General features: G+C 39.5%; 2 protein-coding genes across 11 annotated transcripts in view; one reads left to right on the top strand and one right to left on the bottom strand.

Annotated features, from left to right (window-relative positions):
• Nucleotides 1-2,187, top strand: part of PICALM (phosphatidylinositol binding clathrin assembly protein) — a 65,958-nt gene extending 63,771 nt beyond the window's left edge. For 8 of the 10 annotated variants that reach the window (XM_038127094.1, XM_038127103.1, XM_038127112.1 and 5 more), the window contains one exon: nt 841-2,187. Coding sequence is in view for 3 of the 10 variants with exons in the window: in XM_038127123.1 (XP_037983051.1) it covers nt 841-855 (15 nt within the window). In the remaining 7 variants the exon portion in view is untranslated. The remainder of the gene's footprint in view (nt 1-840) is intronic. The other 2 variants (XM_038127132.1, XM_038127175.1) reach the window with 1 other exon arrangement.
• Nucleotides 1,385-25,387, bottom strand: CCDC83 (coiled-coil domain containing 83). Its single transcript, XM_038127197.1, has 10 exons — nt 25,258-25,387; nt 23,033-23,117; nt 19,726-19,894; nt 18,956-19,123; nt 16,078-16,169; nt 14,839-14,907; nt 12,043-12,164; nt 10,838-10,917; nt 9,201-9,355; nt 1,385-8,197 (listed from the first exon to the last, which is right to left on the bottom strand). The coding sequence occupies exons 1-10, from the start codon at nt 25,341-25,343 to the stop codon at nt 8,009-8,011; spliced, it is 1,215 nt and encodes a 404-aa protein (XP_037983125.1). The 5' UTR covers nt 25,344-25,387; the 3' UTR covers nt 1,385-8,008.
• Between the last annotated feature and the right edge of the window lie 1,181 nt (nt 25,388-26,568).

The following is a 26,568-nucleotide window of genomic DNA, read 5'->3' on the forward strand; positions in this document are numbered from 1 at the left end:
TAGAACTGTTTCTGAAGAAAAGAAAACCAAATCTTGTTGAGTTGGAAGCACTGTGGAAGTGACTTGGAAACTCTTTGTAGTTAACTTCAGGAGTTTACAGGCTGATTGTTTTTGCCTCAGTCCATTGGAAATAGAGCCAGCTCGTGTGCTACTTGCTGCAGTTAGGGAGAAGGAACTGGTGCTACCTGGTATTTACCATCTCTTCAGGAAAATGTTCAGAGTTCCCGTTAGCAGCAGAGCCCTGAGTGCTGCTGGCAGGGTGCTCGTGTGCTTCCCCATGGCTTGATCAGAGAGTTCCCTTCATGCAGGAGGAGGTGCTTGTTTCACATGTGCCAGGGATCCGTTTTGGTACAGAGATGCAGTGGAGGAGATGTTGTTTTTGACCAGTCAGGGGCAGGTGGGAATTAAATAGTAAAATGAGTGAAACATGAAAAAGAAATTTAAGAATTCATAGTATAAAGAGAGAGTAGGCTTACTGCACACAGCAGCTGCTTTTCTTTGTGCACTTCCTCTAGTTCAACAGAAAATGACCCTGAGTTCTCTTCATAATGGTGTTGGTCTGTGTTATGCTGCCGCTGGTGACAATATTGCATGGATAACTAGGTGGGTTTTATTTTTAATGCAGAGCTATTCCAAAGGCTGGTGTCGTTGGAAGAACATCCTGATGGCTTTTGGTTGTTTCCTGGCCCTGATTTTTAAAAAATATTTTATTTCTGTTCAAAACTTCAGATCATGGGGTAGCTTGGGCATCAGAAGAATGGAAAGTTTTGAAGAAAAAAGATTTAGAGTGAAGTCCTACTTCTGTTGCATGTTAACCCTGGGGTTTTTTCATTTTTCCAGATTCAGTTTATGTAACTGTGTTAGATGGAAGAGAAAGGAACATTTCCAAAAAGATGTGCTCAGCAGTAAACTCCCACTTCCAGGAAAAAAATGAACTTCAGTCCCTCAAACTCTCCTCTTCCATTAAGTGATGCGGTGAAATGATGAAGACCAACGAAGGAAGCTGGGACACCTCCGTAAGACATCAGTACACAACACAAAGCCAAGAATTGCCATGAATTAAGACCAAGATCTATTTTTATCCTGGTGACTAACACGTCAATACTCTCAGCTTCTAATAATATCCTTAATTGGTAACACACGAAGAGAAGCCTTTATTCTGGAAATTGATATTGGTGTTTGGAAATGCTGTCTGGATGGGAGATGTGTCCTTTACCGTAACTCAAAACAAGACTCTGGGCAGGGGAGGGTCGAATCCTAACTCTTAATTCTGCAGTTACCTTTTCAGTCCTCACAAATGTAGGCACAGCAGTAATGGAAATTAACTTTTTTTAAAAATTATATATTCAGTTTGCAGTAGACATTCCTTATGTATTATTGTTTGTATTTATTTATGATTATCAATTTAACATTAATATTGTATCAAAAAAAACCTCCTTATGAAAATGAGTATGGATGTATACAGTATGTCTGATTTTTATCCACAAAGAATGAATCTGATTCAGAATGCTTTTCAGCTGACATACAGAGCACTAAATATTTTAAAGGTCTGAATCTAATGAATTCTCAGTATATATGGGAATTAGGGAAGAGCTGTAAAACACATTAATCCTTATAGTCAATTCTGTGCCTAGGATTTTGCAAGGGAACAGTTAACTGACTAGAAGAAGCACTACATTTTTAATTCAGCATTAGTGCATTGGGAAGGAACTTTATTGCTTCGTGCTTGGCATGTCATTATTTTTACATTTGACATTATAAGGCCTTTCCAAGATGAATGTGAGGAATTGCTTTCATTTTTAAGACTTTCCTTCTTTTCTGTAAAAAAAAATAAATTGAGGTGTTGTGTGTTGGGGGGGAAAGCCTTTTCATTGGGCTCGTTCATGATCATGTACCTTTTAAAAGTAAAAAAGGGGAAGTAGCTTCCTTACATATGTCTAGTGGGTATTTAGTTCACGAGGAATTAAAGTAGCACTGTTGATCGGTGCTTTGTGTAAATATACCATAACTTTTGGGTGCAGTGGGGCCTTCAGAAGGATAGTCAATGATACGAAAGCAATTCTGTACATGAATTAAGCATACTTGCTGCATTGTCTCTGCAGATTCTATTTTTGTTTAAAATATTAAAATGTATGTTAGCAAAAATGGGTGGATTTTCAAATAAAATGCAGCTTCCACAGAACTTTTGTTACGGTATGAAAGTCTGAGGTGCTTCTTTTCTTTTTGCTGCTTAAAATGTGCACTGATAATTGCGTTGTTTACTTAATAAAATACCAAATGTATTTCATATGTGCATATTGTATTGCAGGCAGTGCAGCACTCTGAACCTGTGGCTGACATGATCCATGCAGCCTCTTTCCTGGGCTGGCATCGTGGACAGCCTCAGTGGACACCTCAGTGACAAGGTGTCTCCTCCTTCCTGACCTAACGTGATATTTCACCACCTTCTAGTTTTTCAAACGATTCATGGCAATAAACTTGTACTGTTCATAACTGAGCAAGAAGCATAAATATGTCCCCAAAAATTGTTATTATCTTCCCTAATCTTACAGCAGAAGGTAGTGCTGGAAAAGCTATGAACAGTTTGCTGAGACCACCTTCTGTAATTAGACACAGGAAGAGTTGATAGAAGTGGAATTTTCCTCCTCACAACAACCTGAGGCTTGTCCTGGAGGCCAGGGTATCATAAACTGAGCAGTACAGGTCAGTAGATTTAAAGTTTCTTTCTCAAAGCATGAATTCAAAGAACCCTGAACCTATTACAGAGTATGTAATACACATACCCAGATCTCAGCAGTTTCATACACATTTACTAAAATTTTGCTTTCCTACCACTGGGGCTTTCAGTGTGGGTCAGTTTGTTTGTGGTCAGAATATAAAAAAGGTGAGTTGTTTGAGTTGGGGGCCAGCTGGAAAAAAGGTGCACATCTGTGACCTGTTATCTACCTCAGTAAGTACCAGGGTACAGATTGTTCAGACCTTGTGTGAAGGAAGAAGGTAGACCCTTCATCCTCCTCCAGAGCCTGATGAGCTGGGTTATGATAAAACAGATGCTAACCTTCTTAGGTCTCTGGTGCTCTCTGGAGAGTCTGACTTGAGGCTTTTGGCTGAGGATAGATGTGTTCCTAGGTCTCTTTGATCCCTTGGACTCTTTGTGTGGCTGTGGACTTGAGGCTGCAAATCCTGAAAGCACCAAAGAATTGTGAACACCCAAGCCCATGTCTTCTGCAGGGGTGCTAAACTCCTGTTACCCATTACTGCTCACTCGTTGTTGCTCTGTGTTCCTTGAAACAGCTGCTGTGCAGATTAGGCCCTCTTGCTGAAGGCTTTGCTAAAAACCCTTGCTCTTTGGTTTACTCTTCAGAGACAAACTGGCTTGAGAATTTTCCTGAGTAGTGTTTTCTCATTTGCTTTGTTCCCAGTAAGTGTTTGCTTTCAGTATCACCAAAATAACACTCAGTTTAATTTAAAAAGCACAGCACACAGACGTATTTTGTTTTTTAATTACTGGCACTTTTCAATAATAGGGGGTAGTGAAAACCTTGTTCTCTTCAGAATTGAGTTGAAAGGCTGATTAATCTACAGGAGCAAACTGTGTAGAGAGGCTGACTGCCTTAGCAAGCAGAGGACGGTGGAGTGCTTTGTTAGAGGGATGTGGTTCCTCTTGAAGCTTTGTGTAGGGAACCGGTATGTCAGAATAATCACCATTTTTTTTTTTTTTTAATCAGGGAATTATATAATGAAAACAACTGGATTTACCTCTTGAGACAATTACTTTTGCCAGAACAAGAATTTGAACAGCTCCTAACTGAGTTCTTCAACAGCATAAATATGGAGTCCTCATATCAAGGCAGATCTAAATTCCTTAGCTGCTTCTCTTCTTTGTTTCAAAGTCACAAACTAAACTGAGCTGGTACCTCAGGACATGTTTAAAGTCTGTCTTCGCGTGACTTTTTGACATCAGAGGTTCCATTCAGCCAACTGCCAGAATAAGTCACAGACGTTCCCAGCTGCCAAACAGCCCTTCAGCAAGAAAAAGGGACAGGGTCAAACCCTGCATCTTTCATTAGACAAAAAGTGCCCATTTCCAGAGCCTGACACAAATTTTGTAGCAACATAAATGAATTGCAACTTAAAGGCCATGACATAATTGAGATAAAGATTGTGGCAGAGAGATGAGAATTAAGTGCTAAAAACACTGGAAACGATAGTAAATGCTGATGGGAGCAGAAGATTGACAAGATAATGTGAGGGGCAGTGAAAAAATGTGCTGAATACAGACAAAGGAGCAGTGCTAATGGCAGCATATGTAAACTGAACAAGAGTTTGCTCCTTGGCCTGTTGTCAATCTCTTGACTTGACCTTTGGAGCTGTAACACGACAGTGGAGAGAGCAGAAACAAGCTTGACGTCTTTCAACTGAGTTTGCCCAACAAGAAAAATCTGTGAGATGCTGCTGTTTTCCAAGTTCAAACTGGAGAGCAGAGGGACTTAGCTGATTGTGCAGCTGCATCCTGGCTGGATCAGGAGAATGAGTGAGGAGGAGAAAACCTTGGGCAGATTCCCTGAAGGTGTAACATTGCTGCCACCTACTCAGCACCTTTTTGTACCTGAAGGTTGAGTAATATGATGAGAGATGGCCTCCCTAAGGTAATAGATCAGTCTAGGAGTGAGTAAAACACATTTAATTATTTTCTTGCTTCTCTGATGATGAAATTTCCTGAAGCAAAGATCAAAAAGCCTTGGAACAAAGAGCCAACTTGCTTAAATTTCTATGTGAGGTGATAATGGCTACAGAGAATGTGTTGTATGCAAGCACAGTGCTTTGGATATCCGGCAGCTGCGGTACACAAGGAGCACTGGGGTCTTGGGTTTACTTTCATAGCATGGATCTCCGCTTTGTTCTTGGCAGTAACTACTGAATTTCCCTATGCCAGCTACAACAATTGCCCAAGTACTGGAGTTTTTTAGAAAAGCAGTATTTAATACAATTTTAGCTTCTTGTTTTACTTTAATCACTAAGCGAGCAAAGATCCAGCATCATGTTAAATCCTAGTTTTCAGCATGGCTCAATGCTCAGTTGTCAACAAATGGGAACAGTTGTTGGCCTCTTGTTGCCATGTTGTGTCCTAAAATAAGAGGGTGTTTGTGAGAGACTGCAGAACACGAGCTCCGAAATGTAGTATTGCAAAAAACATCCTTACTTTCACAGTTGACTCAAAAATCCAAGGAAAAGCATTTTTTTGGAGGAACATCCAGCTGCAAAACATCAGTGGCTAAAGACGCTAACACCAATAGATTCTCTGTTCTGTGCTTGTCACTCTAGTGTAACTTTTCAGTCCATTACCTTCTGCCTTGACCTTATTCTGGCAAACTCCTTTTAGTCCACAGAAGCAGAGCGTCTAATAACTTCTCTCTCAGAAAGCAGCCAAACAAGAACAAATGCTGCGGAACAAGTCTCTTAACCCTCCTTTCCCAAAACATGCAGGTCTGAACCTGTGGAAAGATTGCCTTGTTATATAACGTCGCTGCAGCAGAGGCTGCAAACCTCATAAAAACCAGACCAGAAGTGAAATCACCCACACTCCCTGCAGCTCAGGCTGGGGGAAATCAGACCAGCACAGCCAGACTATAAAGCAGTACAACAAGCTAGTTGCTCAGAGAGGGCTCAAGCTAGCACAGTGCTGAGGTAAGCAGCTCCTTTCATCACTGAAGTGGATAGAGGCTCTTAGCACACCTCTCCCCATTATGCTTTTTAGACATTCCATGGATTGATGTTTCTCACTTCCAGCTCATGGACCTCAATTCTATTAAAATAGTTTTTATTTCCATGCTACATGAGTGATGCTTGTATTTCTTTAATTTTGAATTCCAAGGAGTACTTGTTGGGCTTTTTCTTCCTGTTGAAACTGCAGATTTCTTTGAGCTTTATTCTAGTTTAACATGTAACTCCAGCTCAGCTGAAGCTTAGACCGGATTGTAGTTGTGGAGACACCAGGACCCTTGCTTGCATCCTAGAGTTGTCTTGTGCAACAGTAACACAGTACAGAAAAAATATTTCATAATACTGGGAATACAAGGATGACTCCCATAAGTTTGGTCCTAACTGGAGTAGTGAACTCCAAGTGGGGCTTGGAAGTACTGGCTGTGATGCCAGAAAGTCACTGATCAGCCCCCTGTTTTACAACATGCTGCTCATTTCTCAGAGATTTTGCTAGTAACAAATTTATCAAATCCAGATGCCTTGGGCTGAAGACCCAGCTTTCTCCATATGAAAGCCCCGCAGTGGCCTTAATGTTAATCCTGTAGAAATCAAGGGGATTTGGGACACTTCACTAAATATGTTTTGCTAAAGGCTGTTGCTTCTGGCTTGTGCATGCTGCCCGTGGCTTGTACGCTAATTAGCATGTTTGGGATTTCTTTTTAACTCCCTCTCACCCACACTGGGTGTTATGGGAAAAGGCTGAACTGACTGGAAGAGGAAAGGGTTCTTTTTTTCCAAGGCGCAGGTTGATGGCCTGCCATATGTCTTGCACATGGTGTTATGCATTATGGGTGTAAGCCAAGAGAAGCCTAGAGATGGGCCCTACATTTACAGCACTAGAAAATGTAAATCCCCTCTGGGCAGTGGTGGGAAGAAGGAGAGGCCTTTCTTTAACAGAAATGCCATTCAGCATAAGCCACATTGTAATTCTGCATCTAAAGGAGAAGCTAAACTAATCACTGAGCAGAACTAATCTCTCTTTCAAGTCAGCCATTTCATGGGGCTTGCTCTGCACTCAAAGCAAGGCAGGGGAGCCGAGGGGAGGTGTCTAGGGCTGCACACACAGCCCAAGTGCAGATCCCCATTCCATGGACACTAGTGGGATAGGAATTACCTCAGCCTTCACAATCACTCCACTGTGTTACTGCAGGGCACGTCCAAACTCGCTTTACTGTTCACCACGTGGCAGAGAAGTGAGAGTCAGTGTGAGGTGGAGTCTGCCTTTACCCGGAGTCTGCCACCTTTACCTGTCTGCTGATGATCCCAGCCTCGGAGGAGCTTGGGCAGTGGAGCCCAGAGACCAGTGGGACTCACCTGCAGCCCAAGGAGACACCTGCTGGCCAGGAACAGCTGAGCATGCTTGGAAAACCAAAAGTGTTTGCACTGAAGTACAGATACACTGAGATAGATATTGCACAGAGATACAGGTTGTTTAAAATGTAGTTTTTTTTAAAATGCTTTATTCCAAACAGCTGATTATCCTGTCAAGGGTTTAAATCAGATTATTAAATGTTGTCACAAGTTTCTAATGAGGAAATGCATGGGTCAGAGCCTACCTGTGGGAATGACCTGTTGTGTGCTGCTGAGAGGGTGTCCAGAGGGAACGCCCCCACTGCATCAATGCACTGAGATAAATGTTCAAAGAGACCAGCTACAAACCAAGGACAAGGGCTTACACAATATAGTTGGCCAATTCTAAACAAACAAAATATTTCAGACCTTAGAAATTTTTATAGTGATTTTAAATTGGTTTTAAATTAATTTTTGTTCATTTTAGTGTATTTAAGTAGGGGTCTTGTGGAGACAGATAAAAAAGCATTCAGACACTCAATTTATACCAATAGTTGAATTATGCTTGCAAAAGTTAATTCTGCTTTAGCACAGCATTATGTATTTCTAAGTTCTGTGTTTTATGGCAGCCTGCATTTATCCATTCACTGTCTGATCAAGAAGGAATTCCACATCTGCAAGTGGAGACCACACAAACTAAATATTCGCTTGGACCTTTTAGTAGATGTATGTGCTGCTATGTGGACTGAATACCCCAAAGAGTGCACAAGACCTCTCTCAGTGGTAAGGAAAGGAACCTTTCAATTAGCCTCTGCACACAGACATACCTCATGAAACTTATAATCATGATTCTGGTACTCTAAAATAGTTTCCTCAAAGCCCCATGCTGCACAGAAGAGATCAAATGTTTAATGAACTGAGAATGTTACATTTCTGTGTAAACAGCACAGCTTATCTAGTTTTCATCAACATTTTCCTTAAATAAGGCCTTGATCATCTTAGCTGTGATATGCCCGTCTGATTTACCAACAGTGTCCTCTTCTCTGTGGCTCCTGCTTGGCATTTCTTCTGTTTCCTTACAAGTAGGCACAGCTTTTCCAACCACGAGCAGCTTTCTCTTCAGAGGTCCCAGTTTTGAGTATGCCTTAAGAAGAAAGAATATAGTTCCTTTACAATTTCACAGAAAAGCAACCGTTCATAAAAAAAAACCAAAAAAACAACCAAACCCAAACCAGCAACTTTTACTTTTAAAGCAACTGTAGAGGTGCTGCTCTGGGGCTGTGTTTGATAATGTCAGTAATAATGGACTTCTTTTGCAAGCCAACTCATTTTAGGAGGCTACAGCCCTGCTGCCCTCTTCTCTGTGTTTTCACCAGTTACACCTTGTCTATAAACCAAATTCGAATCTCAAATTCGGTTCTGGAGAAGAATTAAACTAATGCAACAGCTCGCTCCTTCCAAAAAGAGGTCCAAGCCCAGCCATGTGCTTCTGCCACATCTGCACTGGCTCTGGTCTTCTCCAAACCTCTGAGTCTACTCGGTTGACCAACCCAACAGAAACTAATTCAGGGGGAGAAAGAAAAGGAAAGCTTTTCTGCTGGGTTAGAGTCCATCAGCTACAGGAAAGACCAATGTGCACTGTTTCCTCAACCCCGTAGTTTGCACCCTGGAACACCTTGATCTTGGCTTTCTGTTGAAGGAATATTGATCCTTTAATGCTACTGTGCACCACAGATTCTATAGGACCTGTTCACTGCCATCCAAGCCAAGTAATCTCTCATTAGCAACATTCAGAATTCTTTCTAGGGGAATTTCATCCTGACACTGCATGGGATGATTACTAGGACATCATTCAATTGCCACAACACATGCCTCATGGTAATCAGAGATGCCTGAAGGCATCCAAAACTTCCCTGTGAGTCTGGTCCGTAGGACACAGAACCTGTGTTCATTTGGCCCAGCATCTGAAGGGCATGGACTGAACTGTCCCAAACAGAACCATAAGACTACAGTCCATCTGAATTGCCCAGCAGGTAAAGGACATTGGATGCAATAATCACTGGAAATAGAAGGGTCCTGACAGTAGCTCATGCTCCACACTGAAAGATGTTTGTGTCAGTGGAAGACTTGATAACTCTGACTCATACCTGGAACTCTTCTTCATCTTCATACAACAAGCTGTCCAAGGTTGGAGTGAAGAATTTTTTCCACAATTTTTCATCACTGTCTGGAGGCTTCTTATAATCTGTTTTAGACCGAATCTTTGGAAAGGCACTTCTGAGGCTCTTTCCATCTGTCTTTGCTTTTTAAGGAGAAGAAAAAGGAATTGTATGTAATAGTTAAGCCTTATGGAAGTCAGAATCAGTACCTGATATGAGCATTGCCTGCAATCTTTAATATGGCTTAGCCCCTGCGATGCAAAGAACAGCTTGGTAGCATTTTTAATTGGCAATTCAAGCCAAATGTTCATTTACATCGGGGTTCTTTATGTGTTTTTTGTTCACAATTTCTGATCAAGACCCAGGGACTGAAATTGATTGGAAGTTAGAACTAATGGATCTGTAGGAGGGGGCAGGGAAAAAAAAAATGAGCTTTTATCCATTTAACTTAAATCCTGTGGAGCCCTGAATAGTTAAAAAGAATAAGAGAGGCAGCAAAACCAAGTATTAACTTCTTCTATACCCATGTTTGTGTATCTATAGGTACATAACTACAAGTTCCTGAAACACAGTCTACTTATAACTCCCCTAAAGAGATCACATCTGTAGTTGACTCATTCCCAAGATGATAGAGGATTTTGGACACGGACTGACAAGTTACAGGTTTGCCTGTGACTGTGACCCACCTTACTGGAACAAAGCCTTCTCCTCCAGGTAACTACTGCAAAAAGTCTAGCAAAGGTGTTCAAAGTAAACGTGGTTAATACAGAAGTCTTTGTCAACATGTTTGCTGGTGCCTGATGATTTCAAAAGGCCCAGCTATGGCTAGGACTGATCAGAACTTCCAACAAATTTCTTCATGTATCTATAACTGTATGACTTCCATTTTTCTAATGTATCTCTTTAATTAGAGAGATATGTTAGAATCATCTTCTACTTTTTTCCATCCTCTTTCTTCTGCTCACACAAAGATGTAAAATAAAATTTGTGATACTTAGGAATCCACAGAGACTGTCCTAAACAGCTAAGCACAGGCTCATGCTCCTTGCCTAATGGTATATCCTTTCCCTGGCCACACCTACCAGAAAGGATGGAGATTCAGCCCAAAATTCAGTACTGCTTACCAAAATTTTCAGCTCAGGTTGAGCTCCACGTAGCTTCATCTGCTCTTGCTAGGGATTTAGTTATAATTTTACTATAATGAATGACTGCAAAGTGCATGTACACTTAAAGTGAAAGCCTACATGGAGTTTAAGAGTGTCCTCTCAGGGACAAGTTATAATGAAGTTATGATATGGATCAGTAAAGAACTGATTAAGATATGATTCATATCTTCATAAAAGATGGCCAATCCTATAAACTGTATTCCAGGGTAGCTCTAGATGAGTAATCATATTCCACAATCTAAAACCAATTTAAATTTAAAAACTGTATCACAGATAGATTATAATTTTGTCTCCTTATGCAAATTATGATCTATCATGGCTGTGGTGGCTGCAATCAAGAGGGAAATAAGGCGTTCTCCATGTCAAACAGGTAGTTTAAATAAAAAGTTTCAGACATAAAAGGTTTGTTAAATGTTCAGTAACTTAGCATTTCTTATAAGCTGCTGACATTTGCATTACCTGCATATTCTCTGTTTTCTCTTTTCATTTCATCCTTAGGAAGTTCTTGCAAGCCAGCTCCCTTTGTATGAAACAAATGCCTATGGAGCAAAAAGTGAATATAAAGTGAAACCCATAATAGGGGTCTGAATTTTCTCTCTGAAGAGTCCTGTGCAATGATTTGGGGTGAGGGGGAGGCCACCCTTTCCGAGAGCCACTGCTGCTTAACCACAAAGGCAGAATAGCGCAATGGTTCAAAAATGCAATGGAGACAGCCAGGTAGCTTAGTGGCTATTAAGCTGCTCTTTTTATTCTTAGTGCCTTAGTTCAACTATGTCCATGAGACTAAAAGAAAACAAATGTTATAGTCTCCAGTCAGTCCAAGATTCAGACCACAGCTGGCAGCTCTCACTTCAAAGAAATCCAAAGTTTGGAAAGGAGAGAAAAATGGTCACTTCTTAAGACTAGAACTTTTTGTGCAATATGACTAAAATCACTGAGCTGGGACTGGAAACTGAAGATGGATCTCTCACATTGTTGCATTGTGCTTTTGATACCATTAGTGTTGACATTTTGTAGCTAAATTAATCTTTCTCCAGGGAAAAAGTTAAATGATTTCAACACAAAAAAAAGCTAATACTACAGACACCTCTGCAGACAGACATTTCCCAAGATCTCTTCCTCTCCCAGTGTCAGGTCATTTGTTTCACTCAAGACTGCAAACCCCCTATATATTTGCAAATTAATCTTCTCATCCCTAAACATTTTGCAAACAGTAAAGAAAAAATCAATTATTCAGCACTTAGTCTGAAAAGCTGGGTCTGAGACCATCTAATCGCAACACAAAGAAATTATTTCCAAGCCTAAGTGATATAAAGTGAGCAGTGTTAGGTCTTAGTAGATTAATTAAGGACCCAGTTTCTTCCCTGAAATTCAGTACTTGAGGAGTCACAATCTTATTGTCATCTTTCAGAGATACTGCTCGCATGTATACTCACTCAAATCCTGTTTCCTCAACTAGGAAGCTACCTTAGCTTTGATGTGGGAGAGCCAAAAAGCTCTAGAGGCACACAGGAGCATTATCTTAAAAAAAACAAGCAAACAAAAAAAACAAAAACAACAACAACAACAACAAAATCCACCCATCCCCCCCCAAAAAAAATCTACAACAAAAAAACCAAACCAAAAACCAAAACACTTTTGAATCCATTAAAGCATTATTTTACCCTGATTCTCTTAAATGCTGAAGTTTGATATCAATCAATTTTGCCACTAAACTGGTATTTTCTTCTTCCAGGAGCTGGACAGAAGCTTTCAAATCCCTTTCCTCCTTTCGGTAGATCTTAACCTTTTGAGAATTAAAAAAAGAATAAAAGAAAGTCTTAGAATTTTGGAAAGCTTTGATAGCAACTACCTTACTAGCACACATCCAGGAAAAATGCAGCTGTGTCAGCAAGATTGCACATTTGGTGGGGAAACATAGCGACACATCTTCAGACAAAAGGAGGGACTCGCTGGTTCTTTCACACCTCTATTAGAACCCTTTTACTGTCACAGCACACGTGTGTCAATCACAGCCACACATTTGGGCTATGCAACCCTGACAGCAAAACCTTCCTGTATAGTCAAACAGGTCTGCTAGACAGGAGCTCTGGATTTTTCTTTTTTGCTTTCACGTCAGAGCTTTGAGAGAGGAAAAGCTCCTTTGCAGAGGTAAAGTCAAGGTCTTACTCAGCAAGTGTTGTTTTCCTAATTCCTTCCTATACATGAAACCTTCTTACCCAAAAATCAATCAAGTTTTCAGTCCAAGTTACCACAATATTTCTTCCCTCAGAGGATGGTGGTGGGGCTCTGGAACAGGCTCCCCTGGGTCACAGCCCCAAGGCTGACAGAGCTCAAGGAGCATTTGGACAACGCTCTCAGTGGGGCTTTTCAGGACCAGGAGTTGGACTCAGTGATCCCTGTAGGCCCCTTCCAGCCCAAGGATGTTCTACGGTTCTGTGACATTGGCTAAGCCCCAGGTACTATTTGCTTTCAGACTGGTAATTGCCCATTATCACTGTGGAGATATACTGACCAAAGGATGCTGGTTATTCAGTTCCCACAATTCCTCCTACTTTTGCATAAGTACCAACAAGTTCTTACCCCTTCACTGGGGAGGGGAATGTACTATGGGAAAGATCTTCCCAGGAAGCTGAGCCATATGCACATGTTCAAGAGAAGTACTAAGCGACCTGAAAGCATCCATTCTCATCACAACCAAATTAACCCAGCTATAATCATCCAAATTTGCAGTTAAAACTAGTTCCAACTTCTCCCAAGGATTAAAAAGGTGAAAATGACTGGAAATTAACCAGTAACAGGATGTGGCTTGGCACAGTGAGGTGATGCAGCTTTGCACCGTCTTGGTGTGACACAGTAACCACGGAAAAATGTGACTGAAGTCTCCAAATCTGTTTTAATTTTGGAGGTAACTAATCTAGAGCTATTTTGGTAAGTCACTTTTGAGTTCAGTGGCCAAACTTAAATAAATTAAAAAAATAAAAAGAGCTGAGACAAAACTAAAATTTGTTTTATCACCCCAAAGGAAATACTGAAAAACAGTCTGTCAGCTACATATAAACATTAGTCTGAGAGAAAATATTTCATCCACGTAAGAAAAGCAGAGAAAATGAATGGTGAATTCAGAGGACTAGAGAAGTTAGTGATAATAGTTTTGTTTTCCCCCAAAATTAAAAGCAGTAGTTCATAACATAGGAAAGCAGCAACATAGGAAAGTAACTCATAACATAGGAAACTTCTACTTGAGAGGAAAGAAATCCAAATCCCTCAGCTCCGAGGTGAGGGCCTGTCAGGACATAAGAGTACTCCAAAGTGCTCTCTTGTTGGCCCTGCTAATGTGTGTAAAAACTGTAAGTGTTCAGTGAGACAGGGAGAAGGGAAGAGAATTCATACTCATTCAGTGACGTGTAGATTCATACTCATTCAGGATGTGTAGATTTGAGCTCCTGTTTGTTTATACAGAATAAAACATTAATTTTTCCCATTTCTTTTCCCAACCCTCATTGCTTCAGAAGCTGTGGTTTGGACACCCTCCCTGGAAAGTTAAAGATGCATGCTCAGAGCTCATTAAGGGGAAAAAGGAAAGCTGTGTCCCTGCATACTGGCAAGTACCTTAAATTAGTAACTAAAATGAAGAACCTCTGCCAGGTTTGTTGATGTGGCATGGAAAAATAAGAAGTACATTTATTAACTTTCCAAAAAGTTTTGCTCAGTTCTCAACTGTGAGGCTGTAAAAGTGAGGAAAGGCATTTCACCCACCAATCTCATGCTCAGATTTGATTGAAACAAAGAACCTATATTGACTGGAATAATGAAAATCAAACTTTCACTATGGAAAAAATTAGTTTCCTAAATCTGGCACAAAAAAAACTTTTTCTTGTCAAGAAAATTCCAGCTATCTAATATATAGTTCTAAGTTGTCATTAAAGGTCAGTACAAAAGCTATCAAGCAATTAATTACAACCATATATGATTTTGATTTTCCTCTCTTGAGTGTAGAGTCCCCATGGTTTCTTTATGACCTTCCATTTAATGTCGTCTCAAGCCATTTCTCAGAACAGGTTTCCAGCATCCCTATCCATTTTCTTTCAATACAGCAGCACTAGAACTTTAATGCAGTTCAAACCTCCCCTCTTCAGCTACTTACCTGGTTGATCCTTTATAGCATCCCAACCTCCACAGATAAAAATCCTTAATTGTATGGAGCACAGTAGTCTTTCATGTAACAGCTTGGGCAGGAAAGGGGGTCCTCCATTTGTGAAAGCAGATGTTCACCTCTTACCTTTATTCACCACATTGCACTGCTTTCTGCTCAGGATTACAGATTAATTACTGGAAAATTGCTCTCCTTTGCCAACAGAAGTCTCCTGAGGCCCGTGACTGGAAACTGTAATGACCATAGGCCACAGTATTTCACACATAAACTGCCACGATAAACTGCAGGCAAGTGATCCTCTTACCTCTTCTTTTAGCCACTCATTCTCTTCAATCTCTCTGCGACAGTTTTTGTCTAAGTATCCCACAGCATTCTGAGAAAACACAATTTAAGATAATCTCATTGGAGAGCAACACTTTGACAGTCCTGCACACTATAAAGGAGAACTGTCTGCTCTTTAGCAGGAAATAATTAAGACACACCTACACAACAGACTGTAGCATCCCCAGAGGGATTACAAGGGGATTTAGCTCACAAGGCCAGATGTTTCTCCTCTATCATCCTGCCTAGAGCAGATTATATGTCAAGCAATGTACCATTATTTTTTGATTTCCCATATTAAAATAGGAATTTCCCTTTTTGCCTAACAAATTCTTCTATGCTCCAGTACTGCTCAAGTCTTACTGCTTTCAGAAAAATCAAACCTTCAGCTAGTAAGAACTCCAAGTAAAAATCCCAAATGAGGCAGTACTGCTCTACAAGTGACCTAAGCACACAGAGGTCTGTGCTAATGACCCAAGACTACAATTTAATTATTGATGTCAGTAAAGTGGAAAGAAAGAAGGAGGGGGGGGAAGATGCCCCTATAGATCACCATAAACACAGTCCTCTGGATTATGTTCTCACATGATTGGAAATTCCAGCACTGAATTCAGGGAATTTAAACACCTAACGGGCCTAGTGGTTTGTACTGAAGTATGCTTTGCATTTTGTGAAAGTAAGAAGTTGTCACTAGAGCTATTTGTAAACCGTGTTTTCAAATCAGAGCTGGCAGAGATGACAAAATCATACAGAATCAATAAACCCACATTTTCCTGAGATTGCACTATTGTGGCATTTAAAATTTGTTGTTCTTTGCAAGTACAGTAAAACCTTTTTTTTTTTTTTCTAACTGATGTATATTTTCATGCAATCTCTTTGTATGTTACTGCTTTTTGAAGTCTGTGTAAATGTCAAAATCAAGGCCATGGCAAAAGCAACATATTCTCAAACAAGCCTTGTCAGTGCATGGCACCCCAGTTTCCTGTGCCTTGTTTGTAAAATGCCCTCACACCTACCCATTGTTATTCTGGTGGAAAGAAAAAAAAAAGATAGATGTATAGCAATAACCAAAACCATATGTACCAGGATTTGCAGATTATTTTACTCTCAATTTATTAGAAAAGTTTGAAGTCTTAATATGAGTTAAAATAATAATAATGCAGAGTACCTGTATCCCAACTGTAACGCAGTTAGCAGTTTTTAAAAAAAGCAAAAAGAATACCTTAAGAGCTTTTTCACTGAGTAATTTCATGTGCCTGTCAAACAGTTTCTGATTTTCTTCTCTCACAACTTTCAAAGCTTCTCTATAATATTCTTCAAAACAAAAAAAAACAGGGAAATCAGAAATCATTATTTGCCATAATTTTTTTCCTGCCTGCAGATAGATAACTGACATGTCATTACTAAACTGCAAACTTATCAGCGAGTGTCACCTGCACAGATGCTCCACAGAAAAGGATTCAAATATCCTTTTCCAAAGAAATTGTCCTTCTAAACCTAAAGAACAGTAGTGTTAACTACAAAACTAGAAATTGGAAGTGGCTTACACATTTCTGTTCAGAAATGCAACAGCTGAGCAATTCACTGCTAACAGAGCAGTGATCTAAGCAATTCTCTGCTAAAATATTGGCATCTTAACATTAAATTTTGTCTCTATCAACAGCAGAGCTCCTGGAGTCATATGAGAGATTTGCTTAGAAAATATATTTTTTGACATAGAAGCATGTTGGATCTCCTTATCCACGAGACATTTTTTCTGATAGTTATTAAAAGGTTCCTAATAAATTTCCTGACTTATCTAAGGCTCTAAGGTTCTAATTCGACAGCAGGACAAAATGGAGAATGTGGCAATTGCCACAATGATTTGCTTCTATCATTACTTGTGGTCATTATTTAGAAGGTGTGTCATACATTGAACTGTACAGGTTTGGCTTCATGTTCTAGTCACTTGCTATTTAATTATTTCATCCTTCCCTTTAGTTCTTTTGTTTTTGCTTTTCTAAATAGCTCACTTCTGCTTGATATTTCCTCCTTCCAAAGGACTGAATGAGATTATAGTAATTTTCTGTGAAGGAAGGCACAGCACACTTGTTCCAAAGGGTTGAAATTCAGTCTTTCACTGCACTTGTGTTGCAGACAGCCTATTCCTGATCTAGCTGTAAACAAATATCTGCTCATGAATGCACTGTGGAGTCAAAGGCAGTCAAATATGAAAGGTGTATTAGTAGCACATTAATTATCAATTTAACACTGTGGAAGCTGGACTACACCATCTAGACTTGGCAGAATGAAAAAGAAATACTTCCATACTATAATGAATTCACTCCTCCATTATTTCAAATAGCTCAATAACCTGAGTTGTACTTGGAGAATGAAAAAGGAGAAACTGTGTGTCTGAACAGTTCCTAAAGAGGCTATCTTCCCTATCCTCTCACTGCAGCACTGTTTTCCCCACACATCACCTAAATGTGTGGCTCTCTTTTGCTTCCTCTCCTCTCCAGCTGTCTTGCTTAAAACGTCACCACCAGAAAACATAAACTGTGCCAGTTCCAAGCCCTTCAGTGGTACACACAGAGACAGAAAACTGTTCACCTATGCTTATTCTCTAAGCCTGTTACACATTCAAGGTGTGAGGAAGCCAAATTTGTTGCTGCCTTGCTCTGAAAGCTTGATAGATTGAAAGATAGATTTCTGCTGGAAGGCTGTACTGCCCAGACACTTTCTAGGTTCAGTTTTAGGGAGTTAAGCAAAATAGTATGGTAAACATCCAGTACTGTCAGCATCATTTTCCAGTATGTTATGTAGGCCACTTATGTATGTACCACTATAACATGACTTTCAATAAATACACTTCTGTTGGACCATGAATTTTTGTTAAACCATGACATTCTGTACCCTGTGACATGCAGGAAATCAGACTGCCTGTCCCTGCTGGCATTCTATATAAAAGTCCATTTTCTTTTTCATTTCATGTTTCAGCAGCTATGTAGTGAAGTTTTAAATCAATTAAGAACACAGAAAATGCGTAATGAAAAAACTCCAACCTCTCCTGAATACAGACATGGATATTTGACAAGCTATCTGGAAATGCAGAAATCACAGAGCAGATCTTAATGGTGGTAAAATATGTTTTGAGAGACAGAAAGATAGCTGGCTGGCTCTTATTCACAGTAGCTGATGCCTGGTAATGGCTGGCACAGAATATACAGAGACCCTTAGAGCAGTGTCACTGCCTGTTACCACCAGCTGCTTGGCTGCAGTCACGCATACTGAGAGGGACATAAAGAAAGAAAACCAGGACATCCTTCTCCTGTTGGAAGCATGGGTTATGTAACAGCAAAATATTTAAATTATTTAAAAATAAGGCAGTAATAAAGAAATCTTTGTAAAGCACTCAGCACCACAATATATAAGCTCTCAAATGAATTCCACTGCTGTGACAGTGCTCAAACAGTTCTCAGTGTGTGTCTGTGTGTGTCTAGGAGTGATTTTGCAGGACCTCACACTGTGGAGGAAAGGCCCAGACCACTGGCTAAAGAGCTCCCTCTAGTCCTGCATGTAAACCAGTGCGCTCCACAGAAAAGACTGTTCCAAGAATGAGCTCATACTACTTTCCTGTCAAAGGAGCTTTCAATATGTGAAGTGCTTGTAGATGATGAGAACTAACAGCAGCAGAGTCAACATTTTCAAGTATGACTGCTAAGGGAGCCCTCTGTGTAGGTGACCTAAATATGTGCAGACTTATTTTTACAAAAAACTGTTATCCTTCTCAGTAACTTTTTTTTTAAAAGGGTTGCCTGTATTTTATAAGGAAACCATCACAGGACCAGCTTATCAGTTCCTTCAAGTGTCATAATTTCTGTAAACTTTATTAATTTCTTTAATAAGGAACTTTTACAGAGAGAGAAATAAAGAAAGGGAGTCATATTTTTCAGGATTATGCAGCCCATCTTAGGTGCACTTAGAAAAGTTTGTGCGAATTACTAGAAAAGTTGATACAAGTTACTGAAAAGTGATCTAAAATTAATTTTATCCTTTAATTCCTGCAGGCAATATGCAAAGACCCTGAAAGACTTGCATTACACCAGCTGTAAACTGACCTTCAGTTCTTTCAAGTTCATATTTGACATCCGCAATGTCTTTTTCCAGACTGCTAATCCTCTCAGCATGTATTTTACTTCCGACATTTTTGTACTCCAACCAATAATCTCTCTCACGCTGCTTTTCTGCAATTTTTTTCTTTGTTTCTTCAATTTGGGAGCGCAGATCTATTAAAATAAGAATGTCAAAAGACAAGTTCATTACTGATTTATTGAGCTGATAATTCTTACAATGTCAATGTTTAAGAAAGGCGCTTTCACAGGGAATGGAAAAGGGGGATTCTTCCACACTACAGTACATTGCAACCTGATGGGCCACCAGCATTGCTGAAAACAGCTTGGTCTTATTCTTCCAAAGAGAGACAACTGTTCTCAGCAAAATGTTGTAACCAAGGTCACGTGTCTCCCACAGAGAACTGCAGGGATGGCAGCTGGAATTTTCAACACTCAAAACTGGTCTTTTTTCCTGCCATCAATAATTGTTTATTTTTAATCTTCAGTAGAGCCAGTGCTTAGGACTTTCATGAGTTTCAAAAAAGAGGAAGCCTCTGTACTTGCACAATACTGTACATCACTTGGAAGGGACAGATTGATTTACAAGCCCTCCACAATCTCATACTAAACTGAGAGAGCCAAGTTTGGGATAGGAATAGTTTTATAATTTTTATACAATAAAGTTGAATCTCTACCTAAATTGCAAAACAACAACAACATGTACTCAATCCCAAGTGCGTAAACTGCAAACCACACTTCCCCAGCACACAACATACCTTGAAGAAGTTGTTCTTTGTCCCTCACAAACTGAAAAACGGCTTTCAGTGACTCTTCCACATCATCCCTGGTTACAACTTCCTTCTCATCTCTTTTTTTCTCCTTTTCTTCTATTTGCCTTACTAAGTGCTTGATAAGCACCTTCTGTTCCTCCTTCAGAACAACATTCTAAGAAAGAAGACACAGCTGATATTAAAATGCTTTCAGAGTGACAAATTTAAGCAAAAAAAGTAACATCGGGCCTAGTACCAGATGAAATGCAAGAACACCCAGCTAAACACCTGTTCTTCATATTCTGAAAGGTTAGAGCACAAGGGAGAATTTGCAAGGCTAAGATATTTCCTCAGTAACTTCAAGACCACAGGAAGGAAATGAGAGACAAATGACAACTGTACTTGGTACAGCCCACCAATAATCCTCCATTGCCTGGAAAGAAAGGTGCTTGTAGATAATTTAATAACAATGTTTGTATGTAGGAGCTATTTGCTTCATGTCGACATTCTTCATGAGAACATACCATCTCCATACAGAAAAATCATGAGAGAATCAGGTCACTCACATACAACCACAGCAAAGAGTCTTGTCAGAGCTGAAATTAGTAGTAAGTCCTGATTCCACAACTGTGATCACAACCCTTGGCCATGACCCTCTCTAGTGACACTCAGATTGTTTGAAATACAGATTGTGTATGCTTGCTCCCAAAGGATACCATACAGGAGCAAAGAAGTAGTGAGTAACAGTGAGTAGGCAGCAGAAAGAGTCTCAAGCATTCCTCACTTCTAGGATTAACTCTAAACCCCTCAGAAACATTAAGCAGGAAATAAAGAATGGAGCTCAAAGCACTGTCAAAACATGATTAAATTAAAACAATAGCACTTCACCCATGCCTTAAAGTACTCTGCTCAATCTAAAATATGGAGTCCTTGGAAGACCATGAACTAGCAGCAAATTGGGGGAATAACTGTAGAAAGATAGCTGAGGGTAAAATTAGAGAAACTGGGAAGTTCTATTCACATCCTAACAGAAGTTGTAGTGGTATGGAAATTAAAGAGTAAAATGCAGCTGCTACTGTCTGAATGGAATGCAGTTGGCATGCTCCAAACCTATTCCATGATGATGCCCTACAATCTGCAACCACAGCCCCTGCTAAAGGGGGTAGAACAGAGGGTGGAACAGGGTGCGGAACAGAGTGCATGGCCAGGCTGCATAGAAATCTCTGCAGAGAGGGGAACTCCATGGCACTCTGTAGCTGACAAACAGCACAACACCTGTCAGCCAGGGGAGAGAGGAGAAGATGAATGACTAGAGTCACCCAAGCTCTCCTCAAACATAAAGAAATAGTACAAAAGTAAGTTGGGAATGGGGAGAAGTTTGGGAAATCCATTAAAACCGCTGGGATCAGTCATGAGGCTGAACCTGTCTTCTCCCCCATAGAGGGACACCTATTGGGTTAGAACCATGCTCTGTGGGCACTGAATACTTTGGATTAGAGCTTGTCTGTGTGTTGCTTTGAATATGTTTTTGCAAAGAGATACTATCACTGAAAATCCTCAAAACTTATCTGTCACAACTTTATGTTTATAAAGAGCATTATTCCATAAACTGTCAGTGTGAGCCCTTCACTGGCACTGGCTGTCAGTAACACACTCAAACAAACTGGGAGACCCACTGAGGGTCATCCCTTATGCTGTTGCTCTGTGTCTCTGAAGAAGGCAGTCAAACCGCCCTCTAATCCAGCAGTATAACCACAAGAGACATAAGACCCAACAATAATCATAAAAGCTTTCAGATGCCTGCAGAAAGAAGAGCAATTGCCACTTCCAGTGATAGTCAAGCCACAAATTAAACACCATCCAGGCTTCAAGACTGAAAGAAGTACCACAGAAAACTAAACAGATGGATGTTTATAAAAGCAGGGCAAGCACCAGCACGGGAAAGACAGAGAGGCGTTGTTTCAATGTTTCACTGCTAGGAAGTGCAGGCTGCAACATGATCCAGAATTAGGATTTTTTGAGCATTTTCAATTAATTTCAATAGGTGACTCTCTAATATCTATCTTCAAAGTTCACTGCTCACAGTTATCAGATGCCGTATTATGGCTGTTTATATACAGCTCATATGCATAGCTCTTTAAAGTGTCACTCAGGTGAGAAGGTGAGATCAGTAGTTACACAACCTTGCTCTAAAAATTACCCAAAACAATTCTTAATCCATGAGAAAGTGTGTTTTCATTAATCAGTGCTAGAAATCACAGCTAGCAAATAGCATGATGGTCTTTCTCCTTTATTCAATTTTTATTGTAACTAAGTTTGCAGCAATAACTAGATTCTCACAGAAACCTGTGCAATTCCATTACTTCAGAAGTGATTCAAAGAAGCTCATCAATTCCCAGTGCTTGGTTAGGTCTGCTAATACGACTGACAAAAATTAAATTTATACCATTTATTCTTCGTGCATTGAAATATTGAAGAATATTTGCAGGAAACGTACCTACTGAAAGGGGGCTTGCTGTCCTGAGCTTGCTGCAGAGAAAAATACCAGAGAAGGGAAACAAAGTTGATAAAAGGACTAGAGCACATGTCTGATGTGGAGTAGCTGAGGATGTTTCGTCTGGAGAAAAGGAGGCTCAGGTGGCATCTTATCTCTCTCTACAACCACCTGGAATGACTTTGTAGCCAGGTGGAGGTTGGTCTCTCCTCCTATGTAACAAGTAACAGGGCAAGAGGAAAAGGAAATTGTGCCAAGTTTAGATTTGACATTAGGGAAAATCTCTTCACTGAAAGGGCGGTGAGGTATTGGAACAGGTTGCCCAGGAAAGTGATGGAATCACTATCCCTGGAAGTGTTCAAAAGACACGTGGATGCGGCACTTGTTGACCTGCTTTAGTGATGAATACAATGGTGCTGGGTTAAACAGTTGAACTTGATAATCTGAAAAGTCTTTCCCCTCTTTAACAATTCTGTTATTCCATTAAATATGTAGGTGGTTATAAGGATCTCTTGTGCATTGGAAAGCACCTGCACTGAACTCACTTTACCTTACTGCTCTGTCCTATTCTGTCATGTTCTACTCCTGCAGCATCTTTTTAGCATGTTATATTTAGGACATTTATGCTATATGTCACATTTAATTCAGATAACACTTTAACATTCAACACATAAAGTGACTCACTAACTCTAGTTTCATTGACTGTAACAAATTCACTGCAATAACTAATTTTAAAGTATGTAGTATTTGAATGGAAAGAATAAAACTGAACCTATGAGTAAGAATACCACAAATAAAATTTGTTGCATAGTCACTTACCTTTTTAATATTTTCTTTGATCTTTTCTTCCAATCCTTCCAGATGAAACAAAACCCGCGCAATTGCTGCTTCTTTTGCTGCAATGCTATGAAGAGAGAGTAAAGAAAGAGACATTCTTACAAAAACATTAGAGAAAGGAATGCTATTTAAGTTAGATTAGAAGTAAATGCTACCAAAATGTTTCTTTTCATATCATATTGCTAGACTCATTTGGGTAAATACCACTGTATGTTTACTACACACAGAGAAATTATTTCCCACATACATCTGGGCCTGCATGTTAGTCTGGATTTCATACCCCGACAGAGCAGCAGATTCCCTGGTTATATTGGACCTGTGTAGCCTCCTGAGAGGCTGGAGCTGGTTTGTTCATTCTGCATGAGGTTTAGCTGACCTCTTACACAGGTCACTTTCAGGACAAGATAGACTGTGCTCCAAACAATATACTCTAGCACTCTGTACCTCTGTTCCCAGCATTCATTCATCTTGTGGTGAAATAGAGGCAAGAATAAAAATTAGCACAAAGTCTTTTATTCTTTTAACAGCTCTTCTTCCTTCAGTTTTCAGATTTGGGGTGCTTTTTTGTGGTTTTGGGAGTTTTTCCCCTTCTCTATTGCTTTCAGCTGTTTTAAGAGAAGATAATTTATTTCCTAGTTAATTTGCTAAGTTTGGATCACTGAGTCATGCAAATTGCAGGTTACTAAATTTGCATCCTCTGGTGTCAGTGTGCTCCAAGGTATTCTTCGGGTTTTCTATTAATTAGAAGGATATTAGGTAGAGAGAGACTAGACCAGAGATATGGGGGTACAGTGGTCATGGCCACAGCAAAAGTACATTGTAAGATTGCTGTTCCCAAGAAATACTGAAACTGAGAACTTTAATGAAAATACAAAATACCAAACTCCCTAGGAACAGTGACCATTCTTCAGTAAAAGGAAATAAGAAACAGGAATGGAAGTTAAATAAATACTACACACTTCATAAATCCTGAAGTGGAATGTGACAGCTATTCACTTGTATGATTATCCACCTTTGATCAGTCAAGTACTACAGAGAAGTTACAGATTACAGAGGTGAAGAGAAAGAAAAGGAGAGCAAGAGGGACAGGGAAGAGAGTGGGAGAAAGATAAAAACAGCAAGAAGAATACTTTTCTTCCCTTTTTCCCCTACTGTTGCTGTAGAAACTACATATTCAATTTCAGTGAAGCACCTATTTCAATAGAAGACTCTCCAGACAAATTAGTCATTTGCTTGGATATTAGCATATGCATAACAATAAATTTATGAGAAAGTGCTACCATTTTTTTCTCAGCCCAGTAATACGGTTTCCTTATTCCTTCACAAAATAGGTGAGTTAGTTTTGGACTTTTCAGACTGTATTCATTTGTCATATGATTCAGCTAAATCTAGGCTATTTCACTACGGAAAATTGTACTCTGTGCTCTGCAAAATGAGACAGGAAAATCCCACACAAACCCTGTGAACTCATACAGATGTCACTACAACTACAGGAGCATACTTTTTAGTTTGCTTGCTTCACCTGTCATTTCCACACCAAGGCACTACTCCTTGCTCCCTAAACGCTGGTAATTGTTGGACATTGTGTGTTCCTGAGGTACTTCCCTTTCAATTTCTGTCTCTTAGATAAAAGTCATGAAGCCTACTTTTTCTCCTTTCAATCATTTACTCAAGAGACTAGAAATCAAATAACTTGGACTGATTTGTAACTGCTTCATATATTTGCCCCTTGGCTCTTATTTTTCTCTGCTTAATTTTAAGAGATCTTTAATTTATCCATCTCTTACTTTCAAAATAAAACACTTTGTGCTCTGCTCTCAGGTGCACCAAGGAAGACAGCAAACTGTAGGTCTTGAGGTTCTGGCTAGTGACAACAAACCTCCATGAACACCAAGGAATCCTAAAAAATACAGTCAAATGTGATCTTGCAACTTCAGCATATGCTGATCAAAAGCTTGCTACTAACAGAAAAACTGTCAGGGTTTTTTGGTTTTAACATTTTTTTCCCAAGCTCTAGCCTAATGGCATAAAATTTCTGATCCACTCAATTGCTTTCTTACAGCTACAGTTTAAAAAGTGTACCTTTCTGAAATAGCTTCGAAACCTCAAAACAATCAGCTCAGGCTCTAAATTGTGTAAGTTGTCTTTGTTATCAGCTTTCTTTATTCACATATTCTGTATGGAAAGTTAAAATACATTAGACCTACTGATATTCTAGTAAGGCTTCTGGTAAATCAGATTCAGGCTCTTGCACTTGCTCTTCTGGTTTCTTCTTTTTCTTACTCTCTTCCATCTTTTTTTGTTTTTTTTTTTTGTTTTTTTTTTTTAATACTTGTGCTAGAAGTGAAGGAAAAAAAAAAGTATAGAGATGAATAATTTACAAAACATAGTGTGTTCACTTGTGTTTGTCACTTGTGACAAGCTTGTAACAGTTCTGAAATAAAGAAAACAAGCTGAGTTTTTGACAACAACAATCCTGCCCAGGGGCAGCACTCAGGCCCATGCCTATATTTATATATATACACATGTGTATATATACATATATATATGTAATATATATATATGTAATGTATACCTGGGTAGATACAGTGGTCTCTATCACCAGTTATTTATTGCATCCCTTGCTACAGGCTGTCTTTTACATTCCTGCAAATCAAACCAGAAGTTGCCCCTTTTCCAGTCCTTTGTTTCTTTATCATGCTTGTTTAATCAAGTACACTTGTTCACATGCCTCTCTTTCCCTCTCCTTCTGTTCTCCTAGCACGATGAATATCTCCCTTTCACCACAACTCTGATACCAGTTTTCATTGTCAGAGCTGGAACAAAAGCACTTTCTGAAGGGATACGCATGTCAGCAGTATTCCCCGGGCATGCTGTCACAACTACCAACCTCAGAATTCGACTGACAATGAACAGTTCTGCAATGGAACTGGTGGCATATATTACACAAAATTGAAAATGTCACAAGAAAGGGCACTTATGAAGATTCCTCGCTTTTAGCAGTCACATAATCAAATCTTCCAAACCAAAATAGTTTATGTAATATAGAATGTTTTATTACTGAATGAGTAGAAACATTGTATATATAATCTGGTTTTGTATTAAACTGCTTCTCTGAATTTAAATTCGGAATTTTACAATAATAGGTGAAATTGATAAAAACTTCTTCTGTGACTAAGTACAGCAGGCTGGATACTTTTTCCTGTTAAAATGAGCACAAGTAAACAGGAAAAAAAATCAGTAAAAAGCCACATAAGCAAGCCTGTAAAATCAATGGAATTAAGTGAAACTAACTATTGAGAGATGCACTGCAATTGAAACACTGTCCTGTACCTTCTCACGACACTCACCATATCCTGAAGCAAGGCCATGTCAGCTTTCTGTATACAAAATAACTTTCTATCCTATTTTATATACAACCTTTGCAGTTTCCAATTCAGTACAATATTTTTTCATTAAACTTCCAAAAATCCTAAAGACATGGCTGTTGTAAGACTTGAGATTTAAAAGAAACCCAA

Source organism: Motacilla alba, chromosome 1, assembly GCF_015832195.1.
Source record: "Motacilla alba alba isolate MOTALB_02 chromosome 1, Motacilla_alba_V1.0_pri, whole genome shotgun sequence".
Taxonomy (NCBI): Eukaryota; Metazoa; Chordata; class Aves; order Passeriformes; family Motacillidae; genus Motacilla; species Motacilla alba.